Source organism: Thunnus albacares, chromosome 16 (assembly GCF_914725855.1).
Source record: "Thunnus albacares chromosome 16, fThuAlb1.1, whole genome shotgun sequence".
Lineage (NCBI taxonomy): Eukaryota > Metazoa > Chordata > Actinopteri > Scombriformes > Scombridae > Thunnus > Thunnus albacares.
In genome coordinates this window covers 26,841,860-26,865,894 of record NC_058121.1, presented here as the reverse complement: position 1 = coordinate 26,865,894, position 24,035 = coordinate 26,841,860, and the positions used below count along the sequence as shown (strand labels likewise).

General features: G+C 39.4%; 1 protein-coding gene across 6 annotated transcripts in view; it reads left to right on the top strand.

Moving 5' to 3' along the window:
• LOC122965561 overlaps window positions 1-24,035 on the top strand; it is a 73,693-nt gene that overhangs the window by 33,896 nt on the left and 15,762 nt on the right. For 3 of the 6 annotated variants that reach the window (XM_044329707.1, XM_044329713.1, XM_044329712.1), the window contains 5 exons: window positions 8,801-8,854; window positions 9,867-9,968; window positions 10,055-10,083; window positions 10,193-10,249; window positions 10,519-10,721. In XM_044329707.1, coding sequence (XP_044185642.1) covers window positions 8,801-8,854; window positions 9,867-9,968; window positions 10,055-10,083; window positions 10,193-10,249; window positions 10,519-10,596 — 320 coding nt within the window. In that variant the 3' untranslated portion in view covers window positions 10,597-10,721. Of the gene's footprint in view, window positions 1-8,800; window positions 8,855-9,866; window positions 9,969-10,054; window positions 10,084-10,192; window positions 10,250-10,518; window positions 10,722-21,380; window positions 21,575-24,035 lie in introns of those variants that run through there. The other 3 variants (XM_044329709.1, XM_044329708.1, XM_044329710.1) reach the window with 3 other exon arrangements.

The following is a 24,035-nucleotide window of genomic DNA, read 5'->3' as shown; positions in this document are numbered from 1 at the left end:
CTCACCCTCCATCACTGTCTCACTCTCCATCACTGTCTCACCCTCCATCACTGTTTCACCCTCTTTCACTGTCTCACTCTCCATCACTGTCTCACCCTCCATCACTGTCTCACCCTCCATCTCTGTCTCACCCTCCATCTCTGTCTCACCCTCCATCACTGTTTCACCCTCTTTCACTGTCTCACTCTCCATCACTGTCTCACCCTCCATCTCTGTCTCACCCTCCATCTCTGTCTCACCCTCCATCACTGTCTCACTCTCCATCACTGTCTCACCCTCTCTCACTGTCTCACCCTCCATCTCTATCTCACTCTCCATCACTGTCTCACCCTCTCTCTGTCTCACCCTCCATCTCTCTCACCTCCCATCTCTGTCTCACCCCCCATCACTGTCTCACCCTCTCTCACTGTCTCACCCTCCATCACTGTTTCACCCTCCATCACTGTCTCACCCTCCATCTCTGCCTCACCCTCCATCACTGTCTCACCCTCCATCTCTATCTCACTCTCCATCACTGTCTCACCCTCTCTCTCTGTCTCACCCTCCATCTCTCTCACCTCCCATCTCTGCCTCACCCTCCATCACTGTCTCACCCTCCATCTCTGTCTCACCCTCCATCACTGTCTTACCCTCCATCTCTGTCTCACCCTCCATCACTGTCTCACTCTCCATCACTGTCTCACCCTCTCTCACTGTCTCACCCTACATCACTGTCTCACTCTCCACCTCTGTCTCAACCTCCATCACTGTCTCACCCTCTCTCACTATCTCACCCTCCATCACTGTTTCACCCTCCATCACTGTCTCACCCTCTCTCTCTGTCTCACCCTCTCTCACTGTCTAGCCCTCTCTCACTGTCTCACCCTCTCTCACTGTCTCACCCTCCATCACTGTTTCACCCTCCATCACTGTCTCACCCTCTCTCTCTGTCTCACCCTCTCTCACTGTCTAGCCCTCTCTCACTGTCTCACCCTCTCTTACTGTCTCACCCTCCATCACTGTCTCACCCTCCATCTCTGTCTCACCTTCAACTGTCTCACCCTCCATCACTGTCTCACCCTCCATCACTGTCTCACCCTTCATCACTGTCTCACTCTCCATCTCTGTCTCACCCTCCATCACTGTCTCACCCTCCATCTCTGTCTCACCCTCCATCACTGTCTCACCCTCCATCTCTGCCTCACCCTCCATCACTGTCTCACCCTCCATCTCTGTCTCACCCTCCATCACTGTCTCACTCTCTCTCACTGTCTCACTCTCCATCTCTGTCTCACCCTCCATCACTGTCTCACCCTCCATCTCTGTCTCACCCTCCATCACTGTCTCACCCTCCATCTCTGTCTCACCCTCCATCACTGTCTCACCCTCCATCTCTGTCTCACCCTCCATCACTGTCTCACCCTCCATCTCTGCCTCACCCTCCATCACTGTCTCACTCTCCATCTCTGTCTCACCCTCCATCACTGTCTCACCCTCCATCTCTGTCTCACCCTCCATCACTGTCTCACCCTCCATCTCTGCCTCACCCTCCATCACTGTCTCACCCTCCATCTCTGTCTCACCCTCTCTCTCTGTCTCACTCTCTCTCACTGTCTCACCCTCTCTCACTGTCTCATCCTCCATCACTGTCTCACTCTCCATCTCTGTCTCAACCTCCATCACTCTCACCCTCCATCTCTGTCTCACCTTCAACTGTCTCACCCTCCATCACTGTCTCTCACTTTCTCTTTATGTCTTCAACTCTTTTTCACTTCTGTCTCTCATCTCTCATCCAATCAGGGGGACTCCGGTGGCAGTTTGGTGATGTATCATGATGTGCAGGAGACTCAGGTTCCTTTTCTGTATGGAGTGATTGTTGCTGGTCCCTTAGGAGTTGAAGGTTGGACTCTCTACATGGATGTCTGTGGCTACAGGAGTTGGATTAGACAAATAACTGGCATCTAAACTTGTCTGTAACTGACCAAAGGTCAGTCAGTACTGTAACACTGTCTGACAATAAAGAGGTCATAGATCTCCCTAACTGCATCAATCAGCCTGTTTGTTTGTTTGTACGTGTGTGATTGTGAGAGTGATGACTGACATGGATGTGAGGTGTACCAGTGCAGCTGCACCAGTGTCCAGTTAAATGTTGTTGAATTATGCAGAAGGATCATCAGCCCTTATTATGGGCCTAAAGCTTTTCAACATCAGCCATCAGACTGGATCTCAGTAAGTGTGAGCATGATGATGATGACTGTAGTCATGTATGATGATTCATAATTAATATCAAATGTCAACTCTCGGATTTAATTCTGACATGTTCAATTAACATTGAACCTTTAGTTTTGTTGTATATGATCACATCTCCCATGTGTCCAGATGAGGAAAGACATGAACATGACATCACATCACTGAGAGTGAAAAAATCACACTACTTGATGAATTACATTTTCAAAAATGCATTAAAATATTCCTGCAAATGCAGTGGTCAAGTTCAAGTTTCATAATTATTAGGGACCGAGCCCAAAAGGCAGACGACTACTGTAAAACAGACCCTATTGTATTTTGTGTGTTTGTTTGTTTCTTCTACTTTCTTTCTTTCTTTATTAGGGCCCAAGCCCAAAGGGCTGTGTATTTGTGTATTTGTATCTTATCACCAAATTTGGCACACACATCAGGTGTGGTGAAAAATTTGATAAAATGTAAAAATTAACACCCAAAGTGCCAAAATGTGCTCTCTAGTGCCACTTATGACACTGAAATGGCCGCCACAGCCTGTAGGAATGTCGTAGAGAGATCAAACCAAAACTGACTTATTCATCTCATGAAGACCTACAAATTATACGCTGACACCCCTGACCTAAATCCAACAGGAAGTCCGCAATTAGCCTTTCAAAATAAGACTTTGCGTCAATTTTGGCTCCTGAACAAACACTATCTCCTCCGAGGGCGGTAATGGTATCGGCTTCAAACTTTAATACATGACTTATGACACTATGCTGAAAAAAAAGTTGCTAAAAACTGGAATAACTCGAACGGTTTGGATTTTATAAGCCCTGAAAGTTGCAGTGTCACGTCACATCAAATGTACCCCTTACAATGTAAAACAATGGGGGGGCATGGACTTTGTGTCAAACAGAGGCTTCTGATGTCTAAACTATAAGTCTGACCACTAAACCAACCCGTATCAATGGATTCGCCATGAAATTTCCTACTAAAAAACATGATTTTTAATGTAAGATTTGGCCAAAGTAATGGGATATATGAGGAGATCTCACAAGAAGAGTGACATTCTCCTCTCCAACTGAGAGGGAGAGAGAGAGAATTGGGGAGGGAGGGGGGAATGGAGCTCATTTTTGTAGGATACAGCAGAAATGTCTATATACATACAGTACATTATATACAAACTTTGTATGAGGTTTGGTGCTGCAGAAAAATAAAATCAAAACTAAATTTTGTAGCTCTGTACTGCAGTTTTTCCTTTATTAAGGCCCGAGCACCTAGCAGTTCGCTCTCCATTCAAATATATGAGTATTTTTCTGTGTCCAGCTGCAATTACTTATTGTCTCTACACACATGACAGTACACATTTCAATCAAACTTTCACCAGGTCATGTGGGTTAAAAGTCTTTACTTTTCTAAAAATAAACTTGATGAAAAATAGGAAAATTAATTTGTTTTACATACAAACTCATCAAGAGTTTTCAATTTACTAACTGAATTTCAAGTGAATGGACCCAAAACTTGGGTCTAGCATGATTTTGATGACACAGGTGTGAGCAAGACAGACATGTCTCACCCTGCAGAAAATTCTCATCCTCACACCATTGAAGTCTGATATTTCGCCATGACAGAGGAAGTCGCTATAACTTTATTGTAAATGCTCCAGTCTGCACCAAACTTTACATGTTTGATAAGTGTCCTGGCCTGAACACGTCTACATGACAATATTCCATCAGTGATGCAAACTAGCTGAATAGCGCCCCCTACGAAATTCCAGCAAAGCAGCCCCAGCAGCAGGCAAAACAGTGGACAAAGGAAGTGATGTTTAACTCCTTCTTGCACTGTCTGGAAACAGCCCGGGTCTGAAGACATCTACATGCCAATGACAGATGCCCTTCAATTGCACCACAGCCTGGCGTGTGCGGAGGTGTGAGGGCCCGTTCATCGCTGCTTGCAGCTTTAATTCAATATACATTCAGCAGTGTTAAAGCACATGATGATGCATTGTGATCATAGGCTGCATATAAAGACAGACGGAGCCGGTTTGAAGCCTCAAGCTGTGGAAGTTACTGCTTGATTGTGATGACTGTTAATACATTTCACGTAGCTTAAATGACCAAAGTCACCTCTGCAGTGTGCATATAGCATGAAAAACCTTCATATTAAATGTTAAGCTGCCTGAACTGAAGCTCAACTAAGTATAAACAAGTTAACTCAGCATCAGTATGTATTAACGTGCACTGCTGGAGTCTCAGAGACCTCAAACCTTCCAGAGATTAAAGTAGATTTGAGCAGAAAATTCCTCTTTGTCTTTTCATAAAGTGTTAACTGTCTGTTCCTGTGAGCTTCTTGTGTTTCTGATTCTTATCTGGTCATCATTAGAGGGTAAAACCTCCAAAGCTCCAAGTCTCTTTATGATAAAGAGTCTCTTTAGCAGGCATCTGTCAGCAAGCAGCGGCTCTGTCCCCTAGTCCAGCCCTGTGATACGGGCAATTTCTCACCCTTAGATTAGCTTAGCCTAGTTTCGCCCCATGTGATGTAAGAAGGGGCATCAAATCTGAATGGCTTGTTGAATCACATGAGTACAGAGCAAGCCGGCCCACACCAAACTGACTCGGTTGATCTTATTTCACAGCTTGTGTGTTAGGAGGCACATCAGAGACCCAAATACATACACACAAGCACTGAGAAAGTGAGTTTTTCATAATATGGCCTATTTAATAGTTTGATGATCATTAATCCAGTGTAGAGGTGTATTCAACTGATCAGTTTTGTCTGTAAAAGAGCATGATTCACTCTTGACCTTATCTATGGTCTTTTATATGCTATAACCACATTGTTCTGTTTTAAGTAAGATGTCTCGCCCCTTGTTTGTTTAGACGAAATGAGAGGTCGGTTAGGAACGAAGAACTAGGAAATGTTATCTGAAGATGATGATACATGCTGCCCCCAATTCTAAGAAGTGATTGTTGGAAAAGGGGAACTTAATGCAAGAACTTGAAACTGTGCAAGACAAGCATGACTCTATATATGGAATTATTATTGATTATCTTACAGGAAAAAGGTGTCTGCAGACAGAGAAGTGTGACTGCACACGAGGTGCTGTGTTGACGGTTGTGTTGGGCGGAGGCTGAAAGTTCTAAGTGTTTGTGTGAGCTGTTCAAGGTGCCTCTCTTGCTGCAGAGCTCGGGGAGCCCGTATGCACACACTTTAGTGACCTATTAAAGGCAGTTGGACTGCAGGAAAAATACTGTGTCTCTGGTATTTAATTACCTTTGTCATCTGACTAAACAGGCTGACTTTTCAGCTGTAACGACACAAGATGGAGAATACTGTGTGTTCATTGAAAAAAAAAGCAGAGACAATCTGTGTGGTTCACCAAGGGTCAAACATTATTGGGCCTCTAATGTTAGTATATAAGCTCAAACTGGCTCAAATATCTTACTATAATTATACAGATATCCCAAATTTCATCCCATTAATCAAAAGTAACACTGAAATAATTGTTTTAAGGTCAAAGAAGACAGGTCAAAGGTCAGTGCTTATGCTGAATCCCTTTTTTTGAAAAGTAAAGTCATCAAAACCTTGGTATTCGTCATGGACTGTGACCTCAACTTGAACAGCCACATCAGCATAGGTACAAAATCACCCTGTTACCACTTTCAAAACATAGTGATGATTAAAAGTTTCTGTCTAAACAAGACTCTGTTGTTATTGGCTGGACTGCTGTCACTCAGACTTTGAAAGAAGCCACGTTTTTGTCTTGCAACATATACTGTAGAGCCTTATCATTACAACCCTAAACAACAGGTACATGAATATGATCACATATTACAGTGAAAGAAGCAATACTGCTGAGAAGAAGACAGAAAAGCAACAACACTGAGCAACCAAATCTTTTTATATGAATGATTGACAGGTGTTAGTAACATGTGACCCTTATATAACTCCTTATATACCTGCTTGAGCTACTGTAAGTATCTACTCAATATATATAAAAGTTAAATTGAGAGAGTGACCACAAAATTTCCAGGGATTAATTTTTTTAAGTTTGACATGAGTCCAAAGAGAAACTGTTTTTCTTATGTGTTAATAAAGTGTTTGTTCCCAAGAGCCTTACAATGCAAACTTGGTCATCATTAGAGGGTAAAACCTCCAGAGTTTGGTTGATGTTGTACCCACATTCATACCAAAATACTTCCCTCTCAGTTCTTAATGAAAAATATTAGCTGCAGCCAGGAACAAACAATTCTCAAACCACTAAAATATCACCACATTTGTTTTTTCTAACAGTAATTTCTTGTTGTTATGCTTCATATTCTGGTGGGCGAGGAGTTTGACTCACTTTTGTGTTCACGTGTGGTGTCGAACATCACCAGGAAGTTTTTAATAAGCTGTATTTTAACGCCTTGACAGTTTAATTTCCAACTTCCTCAGTCCTCCTCCTCCAACCGACAAACCAAGTCTAAAATGAATGAAAACTGTAACAGACCTTGTTAAATCTACTGACTTCCTTCTGTTTTATTTACTGCTAAAACTTTGCATCAGCTCACATCAGTGTTTTTAATGTTACAAGCTGCAAAGTAAGAATGCAAGTTGTGATAATGTTTTTACCTCTAAAAATGCAAATACTATCCCTGTGCACAGAAAGTGAGAAAAGAATGACGCCGATTTCAAAAGAATTATATGAACAGAGCTTGTGGTTATAGATGGGAAGTACTTTGACGCAGAGACACCACAATGTAAAGGAGGAGTGTTGTGGTTGTGTTTGGTGGGTTTGGAGAGACGTCACTGTCAACGCCAGTTCTCAGCTCATACTATGAAGTTTTCTGCTGTGAGTGACGTTTCTCTTGTTGAACTGTGACTGAGGGAGGAGTTTGATCCGTCCAGTCAGAGGAGCAGATTTTCTCCACATCATCCGACAAGCTGAGAACTAAAAAAACACATCAGAGGCTTTTATCTCCACACTGAACTACACCTGACTCTTTGCCTGTTTCAATATCTATAAGATATTTAGAGAAATGAGAATAGGAGGCTGTGTCTACATAAATTCTTCAACTGAAAGAAGGGAAAAACATTCCAGTCACGATAAGGAAGTGACACTTTACTAATAACAGGAGGTAGATGCTGGGTCTCTCTTTTAAAGAAGCACTAGTTGAGAAACTTTGACCGTTCAATGCGTCAGAACAACGAGATGGATGAATTCAGATGGATTAAAATATCTTTATTTCTGATTCTGGTGCTTCAGTTTAAAGGTAAGGATACATATTATACTTCAGTTACTACCCTCTTGTATTTAACACAGAGAGTTTAGTGGATAATACATATTTATGAATGTCTTGTGTTTAAACTTATCCTCACATTAACTGTGAATCTAACAGTCATGTCCTTATTTAGGTTAATTTTTCATATTTCTCTCTCATCTTCTCAACAGCAGTAACAGGACAAGATTCTTACATCACTGTCAGAGATGGAGATGAAGTCACTTTGCCTTGTAAAAATGTGATAAATGATCAGGACAAATGTGACGGCACTACCTGGATATACAGAAGAGAAGAAAACTCACCAGCAGTAGAGCTGATTAGACTTGGGCAGATTGGTGAAGATGCCAAAGCTAAATCAGCCAGACTGAGTGTTACAGCGGACTGTTCTCTGGTTATAAAGAAGGTCACAGTTGATGATTTTGGTCGTTACAGCTGCAGACAGTACGACAGATCAGGACAACAACAAGGTCAAGATGCTAAAGTTTATCTGTCTGTTATTAACAGTGAGTATTTACATCATTCTTTCATGTTTTCAGCTCAAACTGTCTTGTTAAAACAATATACTGAAACATTACAATGATTATAATTACAGTTATGAAGTTAATTTTACTCTTGTTGTCTTTTTCTCACAATATTTCCCCAGTTTATGAACATCAGGATGATCATAAGTTGACATTAACCTGCTCTGTGTTGAAATATGAATACTGTCAAGACACAGTGGAGTGGCTGTATGACGGTAATAGTGATGATTTCACAAACCTGGAGAAAGGTTCCTGCGGAGCCGCTGTGAAATTTACAGCTTCTAATCTTAATCAGACGTCACATTATTCTGAGTTATTTAAGTGTAAAGTGACTGAACATAACGGCTGGACACTGCTGTGTGACTTCACCCCTCAGTCCTCATGTGAGAAACACGGTAAGTTTGTTTATATGATGGATTTAAAGTTATAAGATGACATCATTGTTGCTCAGCTTCTTGTTAAGAAGCTGTGAGTTTTATTAAATGTCTTTTCCTGCATTAAGTCTAAGCTTTTCTCATGTTTTAACTCATTTAAAACGTAAGTTTCACGTAAAACGTTCAGTTTCATATTTAAGTGTACAGTGAGTGAAACGTGAGTGCACAGTAAATATCTCCCCTGGTATATAAGGCTCCTCTTTTTCTTCCTGTTTCTACCTGTCTGTCATTTTTCATAACATGAGGTCCAGCTGCAGTTGATATCATAATTTAAGTTTTAAGATGATATCATACTTTCTCATTTAGTCACAGCAGATGGTGAACAATGTGTTTTTGTCTCATTTTAAAGTTTATTGTTTTTTGTTATTTAATCTGTCAGGTGTGGCTGAAACAACAACAGAACCTGAAACAACGACATCAACAACACAAGAAGGTGAGCAACAAAGTCACTCATATGTATTCAACATTTTATTTAATGTATTCAACCACTGCTGCCCCGGCAATATGTGAAAACAGCTGTTTACTAGTGTAGATGTAGACATTCTTTCCCAAAGACTTTTAATCAGTTCAAACTGCAAAAATACAAACTATTATCAATGGAAATGAGTCCAGAGTTCTGTACTATGAAGCAGGATTTGGGGTTAGCGAGATAACTTCAGGTTTAACTCTGGGTTTTCAATCCTACGACGGTGGTTCACTTCTTAACTTCTTATCTAAAAATTCCCTTTAAAAAAATTATGAAAACATATAAATCCCAGGAGAAAACAAAAACAAAAAATGAGCAGTTAGCAGCACAGTGCACTAAAGTCCATTTTGCTGTCAAGAGATGATATAATATGATACAATATCGATATATTGCACAGCCCTACAATACACATCCCTCCACAGACACAATTTTGTTTACTTGTGTGGTCATGGAAACACATTGATTAGCTTTAACCAGCCTGTATCACCTCACTGAGGGCTGAGATTGGCATTGGAGACAGACATTTCCATTTGTGTTTGTGCACTTTACATGGAGCATGTTTGAGGCCTTAGTTTAATGTGTTAGCATGCTAACATTTGCTAATCAGCACAAAACCTAAAGTACAGCAGAGGATGATGGGAAGGTCATTAGATTGCAGGTATTTGGTCATAAAACAAAGTATTAGACAACTTGAAATGTTGAGCTGATGATGGAAAGTCAGAAGATCATCAAAGATATTACAATTTATCCTGAGATATTTCAATAAAAACTACAAAGTAAACCTCATGGTGGCACTAACGGAAAAAAAGAAATCTCCAAGTTCATTAGGATTCATCCTCTGGGGAACATAAATGTCTGTACAAAATTTCGTGGCAATTGTTGGTGGACAAACTGACTGACATTGTCGTCCCTACAGCCACACTACTTCAAATGTTTTCACTTCCTACTTTCTTCAGTGACACATTTCTATATTCCACAGTTCGTACAGATTGTTCTGCTCTGAGCTACATAATGTTGGTGATGCGTGTGGCTGAACTCCTCCTCATCACTGTGATTACTGTTCTTCTCTTCAGAGCTCGAGGTGAGAAAATTCAGACCAACATTTGTTAAGTGTAAAACAAACTGTAACTTTAGAACTGAAATGTTACTCTGTCATTTATTTTCCAGGGAACCAGAGACCACCTGATGACAACATTGTGAGTTGAAAATAACAACTGAACTGATGTATAAAAAGACAAATGTGTACATTAAGAGACTGTAAGTCAGTGCAGGACTGTGAATGTCTCACTGTTTGTGTTTGTGCAGGTTTTAAACTCAGTAAGAAGGCGAACAGCGAAGCGTTCTGGTCCAGCAGCCAGTCAGGTAAATATCTGATGGTGCGTTCAGGTTCTGCTGACTCCACTGTGACCTGTGTTCACTTTTAAAACTTCAACAGTCAGCTGAGAGGAAAATCTGGGAGTTCAGGGCTCTTCTGGGGAGGAACAACTTCATTTATTTGTATATGTTAGATTATCTGTGATTGTGTTGAATGTGCAGCAGCAGAAACCTAAAGGTCAAAGAAGTAGGGTTGTGATTTGTGAGTTTTCAGTGTGAGTGTGTCAGAGTGGGTTTCTTTGTGTTGTTTTTCACAGGAGCAGAATGATGAAGATGATGGTGCGGTGAACTATGAAAACTTTGGAGAACCTTCTACTTCTGTCAGACTCCACTGATCAACGACTTCCACACCAACATCAACTCACCAGAGAAATGACTCCCTTGCTGTTATATCATTAATATGGTCTCAGTTTTACATGAGTAGTTGAATTCTTTACATAAAGAAAGAATCATAAGATCACTTTGAGATTTGTATGTTTTGTGTGCTGAGAAATTTTTATTTTTAGTCTGACTTGGACAACAATATTCAAATCTGGATTTTATCTCTTGTTAAGAAGCTGTGAGTTTTATTAAATGTCTTTTCCTGCATTATTTCTCAAACTTTTCTCACATTTTAACTCATTTAACTTCCTTAGTTCAGTTTCATGTTTAAGTTTACAGAGGAACTAATTTTAACTTTCATTTATCATTGTTAACATGTTTGTCAGGAAGCCAACATGTGTTTACTTTGAATGAGCTTTGAGTCTTACTGCAGTCAGTAACAATCTTCTCTTTATTATATCTGATAATAATATAATATGCAAATAAAGAAATATTAACCACTTCATTCTACACTGTGTTGTGTAATTATTTCAGGTACTAATAGTGTTCTGACTGATAATGAAAGGTGGATATTCTCAGCTATAGACGTCCTGCTTCTACTCAGACCACAACTTCCCTTATCTGTCTGTCCTTTCACCTCTAAACCTTCAACCTCCAGAGCTCTGCTGCTGTTGTTTCCACATTCTCACCACAACACTTCACACCCCTCATTTCTCAGAAAAAAATAACTGCAAAGATACAATGAGGAACTAACAGGTCTCAGACCACTAAAGCATCATCTTATCTGTTCTTTTACAGCTGCTACAGTATCACCATGTTACACCATGTTGAGCATCAAGAGTCAAAGTTTGACTCTTCACCTGTCTGTTCATGTGTGCTGTCAGACGTCACCATGAATCCTGTCTGTTTTCTAATAAACACTATCTACAGAAAAGAAGCGCTGCATTATTGCAAACATTTATCTTACCACAACACTTCACACATTCAACTTCCTCTTCTTCTTTTCAGGAGGTCAAACACGTCATTGACACAAATACACCGTGGGAACGAACACAGTGTGCACTTGTTGAATCTTAATATGGTTTAATATGGCTGCTCTGACTGCAGAAACATATTTCTTTACCTTGTGATCCGTGATTACATCCCAGTTTCACAGGATCTTTGTCAGACAGCTGTGACATCTGACCTCTGACTTCTTCAGTGCTGCTTACCCATCATATTACTGATCAAGAAATGTGAGTCAGTGTCTTGTCAGTCACAGTGAATAAGAACTAAACTGTCAAAAGTAAATATGTTAATTAGTTTTTGGTTGCAAAAGAATTCAGAGACAAAACTCTGATCAGTCTGCCTACATACAGTCCAGACAGTAAGTATTTGGACATTTACAGTTACAGTTACTACTCTAATTAAAGCTGAGACTTGGTACTTTAATGCAGTATTCATTGTTTTATTACAGATTGAATGTGCTGAAACACAGAGCCTGAAGAACAAAAACTGTGTAACTGTCCAAATACTTACTGCCTGGACTGTACATGCAGCAGAGTGAGGAAGAGGAAGTGACACACGTACAAATGACAGGAAGAAGACGCCTTACTTCACACATTACTTTAGAGACTGCGACAGTTAAGAGAAGCAGAGATCGATGAGAGAGAGAAGCAGGATGGTTGAATTCAGACGGATTCAAATGTTGTTTCTGATACTGGTGCTTCAGTTTTCAGGTAAGAAAAAAAGATTAATTTAGTATTTTATTAACCTTCTTAAATTGAGACGAGTATGTTGTTAGTTGTTAATATGTTGAGTTTAATGAACTGAAAACTGAAGATGAGACACATTTAGAAAGTTCTGTTGTATCTAAAATGATCCTCACACTAACAATGAACATGACAGTCATATTTCTATTTATTTCAGTTAATTGTTCATATTCCTCTCTCATATCTCTCAACAGACATAACTGGACAATATTCCTTCTTCACTGTCAGAGGTGGAGATGAAGTTACTTTGTCTTGTGAAAATGTGTTAAACGATCAGGATAAATGTGACAGTACTACCTGGCTCTTTGGTGGTTTAAGAAGCACAGCAGCAGTAGTGCTGATTAATCTTGGGCAGATTGGTGAAGAAGCCAAAGCTAAATCAGACAGACTGAGTGTTACAGCGAACTGTTCTCTGGTTATAAAGAAGGTCACAGTTGAGGATGTTGGTCGTTACACCTGCAGACATTTCAAATCAGGACGACAACAAGGTCAAGACTTTCGGGTTGATCTGTCTGTTGTTACCAGTGAGTATTTACATCATAATGTTTTCAGTTCAAACTGTCTTGTTAGAACAATATACTGAAACATTACAATAATTATTATTACAGTGATGAAGTTAATCTGACTCTTGTTGTCTTTCTCTCACAATATCTCCATCTTCACCAGTGACTGAACATAAGAACAATAATGAGGTGACGTTAAGCTGCTCTGTGTCGACATATGATGCGTGTAGACACACAGTGAAGTGGGTGTATCAGGGTAAAGATGTGGACAAAGATAACAAAGACTTGAAGATATCACAGTCTACCTGCTCAGCCACTGTGTCCTTCCTGACTTCTCATGATATTTACACACCAAATCATGAGTTTTTGAAGTGTGAAGTCACAGATCCCAACAATGGAAAAGTGCAACTGTATAACTTCAGTCCTCAGTTGTCATGTGAGAAACCAGGTGAGAAGATGATGAGCTGTTTAAAATCACTTTATTCTGATATGAAAAATAACTAACTACATTTATTTATTTGATGTATTTTAAGTTTTAGGTTGATATAAATGTTTCTCATTTAGTCACAGCAGATGGTGAACAATGTGTTTTTGTCTCATTTTAAAGTTTGTTGGTTTTTGTTATTTAATCTGTCAGGTGTGGCTGAAACAACAACAGAACCTGAAACAACATCAACAACACAAGAAGGTGAGCAACAATGTCACTCATATGTATTCAACATTTTATTCAATGTATTCAACCACTGCTGCCCCGGCAATATGTGAAAACAGCTGTTTACTAGTGTAGATGTAGACATTCTTTCCCAAAGACTTTTAATCAGTTCAAATTGCAAAAAGTGTATTGTGACACATGATGACAGAAAAGTGCAGCTGTTTACCTTCAGCTGTTGGACCACAGTTGAGAAAACAGCTGAGAATATGATGAACTGTTTAAAATCACTTCAGACTGATGTAAAGATTTACATAAAATATTTGTGTATTTTATAGATTTGAAGTTTTAAGATGATATTCTTTCTCATTGAGGTACTGCAGATGATAAACATGAAGTATTTTCTAATTGTATAATTTCTGCGCTTTGTTCATTTGTCCAGATGCAGACGCCACAACAGCAAAAACCTCAACCAAAGATGCTTCAGGTAACTCAACATTTTGTGTATCTTGCTTTACAGTATCTCTCTCTCTCCTCTTTTGAAGTCTAAAGTATGAATGTGCATTGTGAAGGGATCTTCTAATGGTCAGTATGAACAGGAGGAATGATTACAGCAAGAAAAAAAACCAACAAATCCTCCGAATTAAACCACCAAATACCAAAAAATTTGACCATGTGACTCCAGAACAACACATATGAGCATTTTCTACTCTGGTGTCTATATCAGCAGTAATCAGCAGGGCGTCATCATTTGTCTGTGCTTTCCAAAACTGTCACACATCACTGTTAAACAATAATGATGTTTTATGATGTGACAACGCTGTGGTTCAGGTCTGGTTAGGTTTAGGGAAAGATCATGATTTGAGTTAAAATGATGACTTTGTTAATGTTAGAGAAACATGTTGGGTGAGTTAAAGTTACTACTTCCTTAAAATTAGGTGACCATCATCGTCATGGCAACAGTAAATATGGTACATGTACAAACATTACACCTGCTAAACATCAGCATGTCAGCTTTGTCATTGTGAGCATGTTAGCATGAGTCGCTAGCGTTTAATTTAAAAACAGCAGAATAGATGCAGGTGAGGACGCAACGACAGCAACAATTATATCAACTACAACAATGGAAGAAAGCACAAAAGCAGAGACAACAAAGACCTGAAAGTGCCTGCAAACAATGATACCCAACAAGGTAGAAACTGAACATTTAGCATTTGCTTCTCTAACTAACATTCAGATTCAAAGGGCTTTATTGGCATGACCATAATCAGATACAGTTTCACCAAAACACTATATGAATACTTGATTTATAATACATTTAGAACGTTGTTACTGAAAGGAAAGAGTGAAAAGGAAAGATACATATAGGCCCTCATTTATGTAAATATTCAGAACATTATGTAGAGATTGGTGGGAACCTACAACAGCAGATTCAACATCTTTCCTTTTTTTTAAAAAACTGGATTATTTTTATACATGAACCAATAATGTCATGCCATCAGTGGTGTGGGGAAAACTTTTGAGGAAGCTAAGTGAGACAAGGGAGACAGGAAAGACTATGTTGCCGCTTTAACAGCAAATGTAATAAGTCATTTTACACAAAATTGTATCATACTGTATCACCGACACGCGCCCGTGCACACACTCTCTCTATCACACACACACACAACAGCCGACACTTGTGTTTACCGACACGCCCTCTCTCTCTTATTGCATAGATTTTGAAAATATTCACCAAAAAAAAAAAAAGAAAGAAAGAAAATGAACAACAGATTGACTCAGCTACACTATGCCCCCACATATACAACCCTGTGCATCTAATAAAACCTAACCCAAAACCGCCACCCGGTGTCCAAAATAATACTGCAAATTATAACTAAACAAATGACATGCCAACAATCAACATAAATGGCTCCTACACCAACAATTTCCCCATGAGCAGCACTTGGCGACAGCGGTGAGGAAAAACTCCCCTTTAACGGGAAGAAACCTCGAGCAGAACCCGGCTCCAGATGGGCAGCCATCTGCTTTGACTGGTTGGGTTGAGAGAGAGAAAGAAAGAGGGGGATGGGAGGGGCAGAATAACAACAATAATAACAATAACAACAACAGCAGCAATAGCAATAGCCAGGGAAGGATGCCAACAGGACTGTGAAGGACCGCGAGGGCTTGGCCTGCAACCCAGGGTTTCCTGCGAGATGAGAAAGCACAAAAAACTCCGGGGAAGAAGCAAAGTTAGTGACATGCATTGATGTTACATGAATGCATACAGATGGAGAGGAGGAGGAGGAGAGAGGTAGGGATGTAGGGATGCACGATATTATCAGCACGTCATCGGTATCGGCCGATAAAAGCTCTAAAATGACTGTGCTTCCCTCCACTGACTCTCACCCTGACGGTCCCGGTGTTTCCTCCAAAGGCTCCACTTCACTCAAGCTGCCCGTCAGAACCGTCGCTTCTTCCCACTTTAACCTGAATAACAAACTGGGGCTTGATGCTCCGATTGGATCCACATGCAGAAGCGGGGCTAACGTTAGCTGGGAGGCTAGCAGAGGCTAGCTGGCTGTGCTTCCCGCTGGCCATGCTGCGACTAATGCTCTGCTAGCCTCTCAGCTAACGTTAGCCCCGGCTCTCCATGTGGATCCAACCAGAGCATCATATTCAGGTTAAAGTGGGAAGAAGCAGCGGTTCTGACGGGCAGCTTGAGTGAAGTGGAGCCTTTGGAGGAAACACCGGGACCGTCAGTGGGTACGTCTCAAGTCTCTTAATTTATGTCTCCTCGCCTCTCGCCTGAACCGGAAGTTGTTCCTGATGCGCCATTTTGACAGGCGTCCCAAGTCTCTTATTTTGCTCGGAGGAGTGAGGAGCGAGGAAATATGAGGGCAGACTTCATGGAAGTCTTTTACCAGCCGACACGCCCCCTTATTGGATATCAGTTATTGATTGGACGCTGCAGCTGATCAGACTGATCTGATGCATCACTGCAGTTTCATACCGAAGCAGAGACAGATTACAGATTAAATTTAAGTGGATCACTCCCAAGTTTTATGTTTTATTTGTTTTCCGATTCATCTTATACTTAAAAATCTGTTAATTGTTGGTCTGATCAACAAAAGAACCATAAACACCTTTCTTCATTTCTTAGAAAGATTTTTCTTTTCATGATCTATTATTTCCTCCATTCCTCCAGCTGATCACAGCTGGATCAGCTGTGATCAGCTGTCACCATCATCAGAAACGGACGTCACTTCACATGACGCTTCAGAGGAGAGGACGTCCCATGTCTCTAAAAACAAATTTCCTTGTTTCCTCTCTCCTCGCTTGGTTTCCTTGCGTCTCTCCTTGCATTGGAAAAGACGCAAGTGAGTGAAACGTGGATGCAATTTAAGAGACTTGGGATGCAGCCAATGAGAAACAGTCCGTCGAGGAGCTGCTCAGTTCGGCTGCACAGATAGGAAACACCTCGGCTGACAGGATGTACCACTCTGTTTGAAAAAAAAAAAATCGTTTTGGTTTATAACGGCAGTTGGCAACCAGCGTATTAGGTGCATTACCACCACCTTCTGCTCCGGAGTGTGGACCAGAGATTAAATCCTACACATTAATCCTGTCTGTCTAATGAATTCAAAGAAAACTCTACTGCTGCTCCCACTTGGCAGGTTCATTAAAGTTTTAATGCTGAGCTCCTGAACTCCAGTCTTCCTAAGTTCTTCCTTCATATATTGTCTTTCTTGATCATACTTAGTACGATCTATGCTTGCATGCATAATAGTCTCCTCAGCCATCTGGAAAAAAATATGTGCATATATCGGTATCGGCATCGGCAATCGGCCACAGTGAGCTGGCATTATCGGCATATCGGATATCGGCAAAAAATCCAATATCGTGCATCCCTAGTTACATGCATAAGTTACATGGGTTTTCCCCAAACAATCAAAAAGTGAAAAACAGTTGAAACGTGCTTTGTTGTGCTTGTGTCTGTATATTTTATCAGTTTTTCATTAACAGTGATGAAACGAGCGCACAGTAAATATCTCCCCTGGTATATAAGGCTCATCTTTTTCTCCCTGTTTCTACCTGTCTGTCATTTTTCATAACATGAGGTCCAACTGCAGTTGATATCATAATATCTTCTTGAGCTCTTGAACCCATAAAGAGCAGCAATGTGCTGCATAACTGGTTTAACATAACAAATTGTTTTTCTCAGAATGTTTTCTTGTTATATCAAGAAACTGAGAAAATATTTTTTGTTATGGTGGCAGCAATACACTGCTGTACAAATGCAACTAGTGAATCTTTTATTTCCATGGTTTTTATTTCCACAGCTCACATGAACCTGATTATTAAATGTGACAACCTGCCAAAATATTTCAAATGTACATATTTCCTTTACTGTCATGTTGTTTCTCTAATTAATACTCGTACAGATTGTTCTGCTCTGAGCTACATAATGTTGATGATGCGTGTGGCTGAACTCCTCCTCATCACTGTGATTACTGTTCTTCTCTTCAGAGCTCGAGGTGAGAAAATTCAGACCAACATTTGTTAAGTGTAAAACAAACTGTAACTTTAGAACTGAAATGTTACTCTGTGATTTATTTTCCAGGGAACCAGAGACCACCTGATGACAACATTGTGAGTTGAAAATAACAACTGAACTGATATAAAAAGACAAATGTGTACATTAAGAGACTGTAAGTCAGTGCAGGACTGTGAATGTCTCACTGTTTGTGTTTGTGCAGGATTTAAACTCAGTAAGAAGCCGAGCAGCGAAGCGTTCTGGTCCAGCAGCCAGTCAGGTAAATATCTGATGGTGCGTTCAGGTTCTGCTGACTCCACTGTGACCTGTGTTCACTTTTAAAACTTCAACAGTCAGCTGGGAGGAAAATCTGGGAGTTCAGGGCTCTTCTGGGGAGGAACAACTTCATTTATTTGTATATGTTAGATTATCTGTGATTGTGTTGAATGTGCAGCAGCAGAAACATAAAGGTCAAAGAAGTAGGGTTGTGATTTGTGAGTTTTCAGTGTGAGTGTGTCAGAGTGGGTTTCTTTGTGTTGTTTTTCACAGGAGCAGAATGATGAAGATGATGGTGCGGTGAACTATGAAAACTTTGGAGAACCTTCTACTTCTGTCAGACTCCACTGATCAACGACTTCCACACCAACATCAACTCACCAGAGAAATGACTCCCTTGCTGTTATATCATTAATATGGTCTCAGTTTTACATGAGTAGTTGAATTCTTTACATAAAGAAAGAATCATAAGATCACTTTGAGATTTGTATGTTTTGTGTGCTGAGAAATTTTTATTTTTAGTCTGACTTGGACGACAATATTCAAATCTGGATTTTATCTCTTGTTAAGAAGCTGTGAGTTTTATTAAATGTCTTTTCCTGCATTATTTCTCAAACTTTTCTCACGTTTTAACTTCCTTAGTTCAGTTTCATATTAAAGTGTACAGAGGAACTAATTTTAACTTTCATTTATCATTGTTAACATGTTTGTCAGGAAGCCAACATGTGTTTGGTTTGAATGAGCTTTGAGTCTGACTGCAGTCAGTAACAATCTTCTCTTTATTATATCTGATAATAATATAATATGCAAATAAAGAAATATTAACCACTTAATTCTACACTGTGTTGTGTAATTATTTCATGTACCAACAGTGTTCTGACTGATAATGAAAGGTGGATATTCTCAGCTATAGACGTCCTGCTTCTACTCAGACTACAACTTCCCTTTTCTGTCTGTTCTTTCACGTCTAAACCTTCAACCTCCAGAGCTCTGCTGCTGTGGTTTCCACATTCTCACCACAACACTTCACACCGCTCATTTCTCAGAAAAAAATGACTGCAAAGATACAATGAGGAACTAACAGGTCTCAGACCACTAAAACATCATCTTATCTGTTCTTTTACAGCTGCTACAGTATCACCATGTTGCAGCATGTTGAGCATCAAGAGTCAAAGTTTGACTCTTCACCTGTCTGTTCATGTGTGCTGTCAGACGTCACCATGAATCCTGTCTGTTTTCTAATAAACACTATCTACAGAAAAGAAGAGCTGCATTATTGCAAACATTTATCTTACCACAACACTTCACACCTTCAACTTCCTCTTCTTACTTTCAGGAGGTCAAACACGTCATTGACACAAATACACCGTGGGAACGAACACAGTGTGCACTTGTTGAATCTTAATATGGTTTAATATGGCTGCTCTGACTGCAGAAACATATTTCTTTACCTTGTGATCCGTGATTACATCCCAGTTTCACAGGATCTTTGTCAGACAGCTGTGACCTCTGACCTCTTTAGTGCTGCTTACCCGTCATATTACTGATCAAGAAATGTGAGTCAATGTCTTGTCAGTCACAGTGAATAAGAACTAAACTGTCAAAAGTAAATATGTTAATTAGTTTTTGGTTGCAAAAGAATTCAGAGACAAAACTCTGATCAGTCTGCCTACATACAGTCCAGACAGTAAGTATTTGGACATTTACAGTTACAGTTACTACTCTAATTAAAGCTGAGACTTGGTACTTTAATGCAGTATTCATTGTTTTATTACAGATTGAATGTGCTGAAACACAGAGCCTGAAGAACAAAGACTGTGTAACTGTCCAAATACTTACTGCCTGGACTGTACATGCAGCAGAGTGAGGAAGAGGAAGTGACACACGTACAAATGACAGGAAGAAGACGCCTTACTTCACACATTACTTTAGAGACTGCGACAGTTAAGAGAAGCAGAGATCGATGAGAGAGAGAAGCAGGATGGTTGAATTCAGACGGATTCAAATGTTGTTTCTGATACTGGTGCTTCAGTTTTCAGGTAAGAAAAAAAGATTAATTTAGTATTTTATTAACCTTCTTAAATTGAGACGAGTATGTTGTTAGTTGTTAATATGTTGAGTTTAATGAACTGAAAACTGAAGATGAGACACATATAGAAAGTTCTGTTGTATCTAAAATGATCCTCACACTAACAATGAACATGACAGTCATATTTCTATTTATTTCAGTTAATTGTTCATATTCCTCTCTCATATCTCTCAGCAGACATAACTGGACAAGATTCCTTCTCCACTGTCAGAGATGGAGATGAAGTTACTTTGCATTGTGAAAATGTGTTGAAGGATAAAGATAAATGTAACAGAACTACCTGGATCTTCAGTGGTTTAAGAAGCACAGCAACAATAGAGCTGATTAATCTTGGGCAGATTGGTGAAGAAGCCAAAGCTAAATCAGACAGACTGAGTGTTACAGCGAACTGTTCTCTGGTTATAAAGAAGGTCACAGTTGAGGATGTTGGTAGTTACACCTGCAGACAGTTCAAATCAGGACAACAACAAGGTCAAGACTCTCAGTTTGATCTGTCTGTTGTTAACAGTGAGTATTTACATCATAATGTTTCCAACATTATAATAATTATGATCACAGTGATTAAGTTAATTTTCCTCTTGTTATCTTTCTCTCACCAGTGACTGAACATACATCCAAGGAGAAGATGTTAAACTGCTCTGTGTGGACATTTGGAGAGTGTACACACACAGTGAAGTATCTGGTTGATGGTAAAGATGTGGATAAACACATCAATGATTTTAAGACATCACAGTCTTCCTGCAACACCACACTTAAGTGTATTGTGACACATAATGACAGAAAAGTGCAGCTGTTTATCTTCAGCCGTTTGACCACAGTTGAGAAAACAGGTGAGAATATGATGAACTGTTTAAAATCACTTCAGACTGATGTAAAGATTTACATAAAATATTTGTGTGTTTTATAGATTTGAAGTTTTAAGATGATATTCTTTCTCATTGAGGTACTGCAGATGATAAACATGAAGTATTTTCTAATTGTATAATTTATGGGATTTGTTCATTTGTCCAGGTGCAGACGCCACAACAGCAACAACTGAATCAACAACAATTCAAAGCAGCACAAAGGCAGCTACAACCACAACAACTGCAACCAAAGATGCTACAATTACATCACAAGGTAACTCAACATTTTCTGTATGTTGCTTTACAGTATCTCTCTCTGTTACTTTATTTGACTAACTGAGAAAGCTGAAGCCTCATATTATCTTCCAACCCCGTCTACTATAAATTACATATACTGTATGTCATATACTGAACACTGACCAAGCACTTTATTAGGAACAACAACAGCTCTGCCATAAATTCTACTTTTACAAAGTTTATATAGTTTCAGTTTTCGTTGATATTGTCAGAAAGGTGATAATTCTACTTTATGTTAATATTTAGTTCATAGTGGATGGTGATGTACTGGAGTGTATTATATTGAAAAGTGTTCCTAATATTTTGTCTCCCTCATGTATGTTAATGGGATGGAAAAAATATTAGGAACACTTTTCAATATAATGCACTTTTGGTAGAAACTTAATGCTGGTTGAATTAAGTTTCCTCTCAACATGACAAAATATTGTTAATTAACGTATGTGGCAAATTGCAAAATGTTGATATTGAACATGTGAGTGAAATGTTCAGAGACAATGTTGTCAGGTTTTTTTCCACCTAAATATCTGATCTTGCAGTATATCCACTAGAAGAAACTATAGAAATATTAAACCTTGTATGATGATGTTTAGGTGCTGGCAGCACTTTGTTAAGGTTGGGGAAAGATCATGGTCTCGGTTTAATACAGAAAAAAGCCTTCAGTGACTGAAGCATAACATATTTATTAACAATAAACTGAAACCACAATCTTTCACTAACCTTAATCAAAGTGCTTTTGTTGCCTAAATCTAAACACAGATTCAGGATGCAAACCTCGTTCTCTGGTGCTTCTTGTACGCCCGTCATCCACCACAACTTCCACCCTGAGACTTCACAGTCATAATATAAATAGATCACATCATTCATTTGAAAAAATGTTGCCTCTGAATGTGATTCAGGCAGCAATGTGCCAACACAGTGTAACTGGGAAAATAATTAAGTTGTATATGATTTCTAGGAGACATAGTTGTACCTACTAGGGATGTGCAGAGAGCCCAGTATTTGTATTTGTATCTGTATTTGTTGATGCAGCAAAATTATTTGTATTTGTATTCGGATAACAGTGGAAAGAGGCTTAAAAATCCTGTTTTTGTTTTTATTACGCTTTTAATTTTAGAATATTAAAGTGTTACAATAAGTGTTCATGAATAAACTGCCTTACGGAGGAGGTCCCCACACCGGGTCTCAAACTGAGTCTCCCAGACTCATAGACGACTGGTACTGCAGTTGGTAAACATGAAGTATTTTCTGAGTGTACAATTTTTGTGCTTTGTTCATTTGTCCAGGTGCAGATGCCATAACAGCAAAAACCTCAACCAAAGATGCTTTAGTTAACTCAACATTTTGTGTATCTTGCTTTACAGTATCTCTCTCTCTCTCCTCTTTTGAAGTCTAAAGTATGAATGTGCATTGTGAAGGGATCTTCTAATGGTCAGTATGAACAGGAGGAATGATTACAGCAAGAAAAAACAACAAATCCTCCGAATTAAACCACCAAATACCAAAAAATTTGACCATGTGACTCCAGAACAACACATATCAGCATTTTCTACTCTGGTGTCTATATCAGCAGTAATCAGCAGGGCGTCATCATTTGTCTGTGCTTTCCAAAACTGTCACACATCACTGTTAAACAATAATGATGTTTTATGATGTGACAACGCTGTGGTTCAGGTCTGGTTAGGTTTAGGGAAAGATCATGATTTCAGTTAAAATGATCACTTTGTTAATGTTAGAGAAACATGTTGGGTGAGTTCAAGTTACTACTTCCTTAAAATTAGGTGACCATCATCGTCATGGCAACAGTAAATATGGTACATGTACAAACATTACACCTGCTAAACATCAGCATGTCAGCTCATTGTGAGCATGTTAGCATGAGTTGCTAGCGTGGCTGTATACAGTTTAAAAACAGCAGAATAGATGCAGGTGAGGACGCAACAATAGCAACAATTATTGCTAATTATTATTACATATAGGCACTCATTTATGTAAATATTCAGAACATTATGTAGAGATTGGTGGGAAACTACAACAGTAGATTCAACGTCTTTCCTTTTTTTTTAAAAAAAACTGGATTATTTTTATACATAAACCAATTATGTCATGCCATCAGTGGCATGGCGTGGGGAAAACTTTTGAGGAAGCTAAGTGAGACAAGGGAGACAGGAAAGACTATGTTGCCGTATTAACAGCCAATGTAATGTAACCAGATGAGCTATAAGAATGCTGGTGTCATTTTACACAAAATTGTATCATACTGTATCACCGACACGCGCCCGTGCACACACTCTCTCTCTCTCACACACACACAACAGCCGACACTTGCGTTTACCGACACGCTCTCTCTCTCTCTTTCTCTCTCAAACACACAGTCCTAATCATCTTATCATTTTATGCATTTTCTTATTAATTTATGCAACCCCCCACCTAAATGCATAACCGGCTGCTTAATGCCCAGTACAGATTCGATAACGAATAAAAGAAGCATTCATTCACAAATTAAATCAGGAGATGTTTAAAGTTT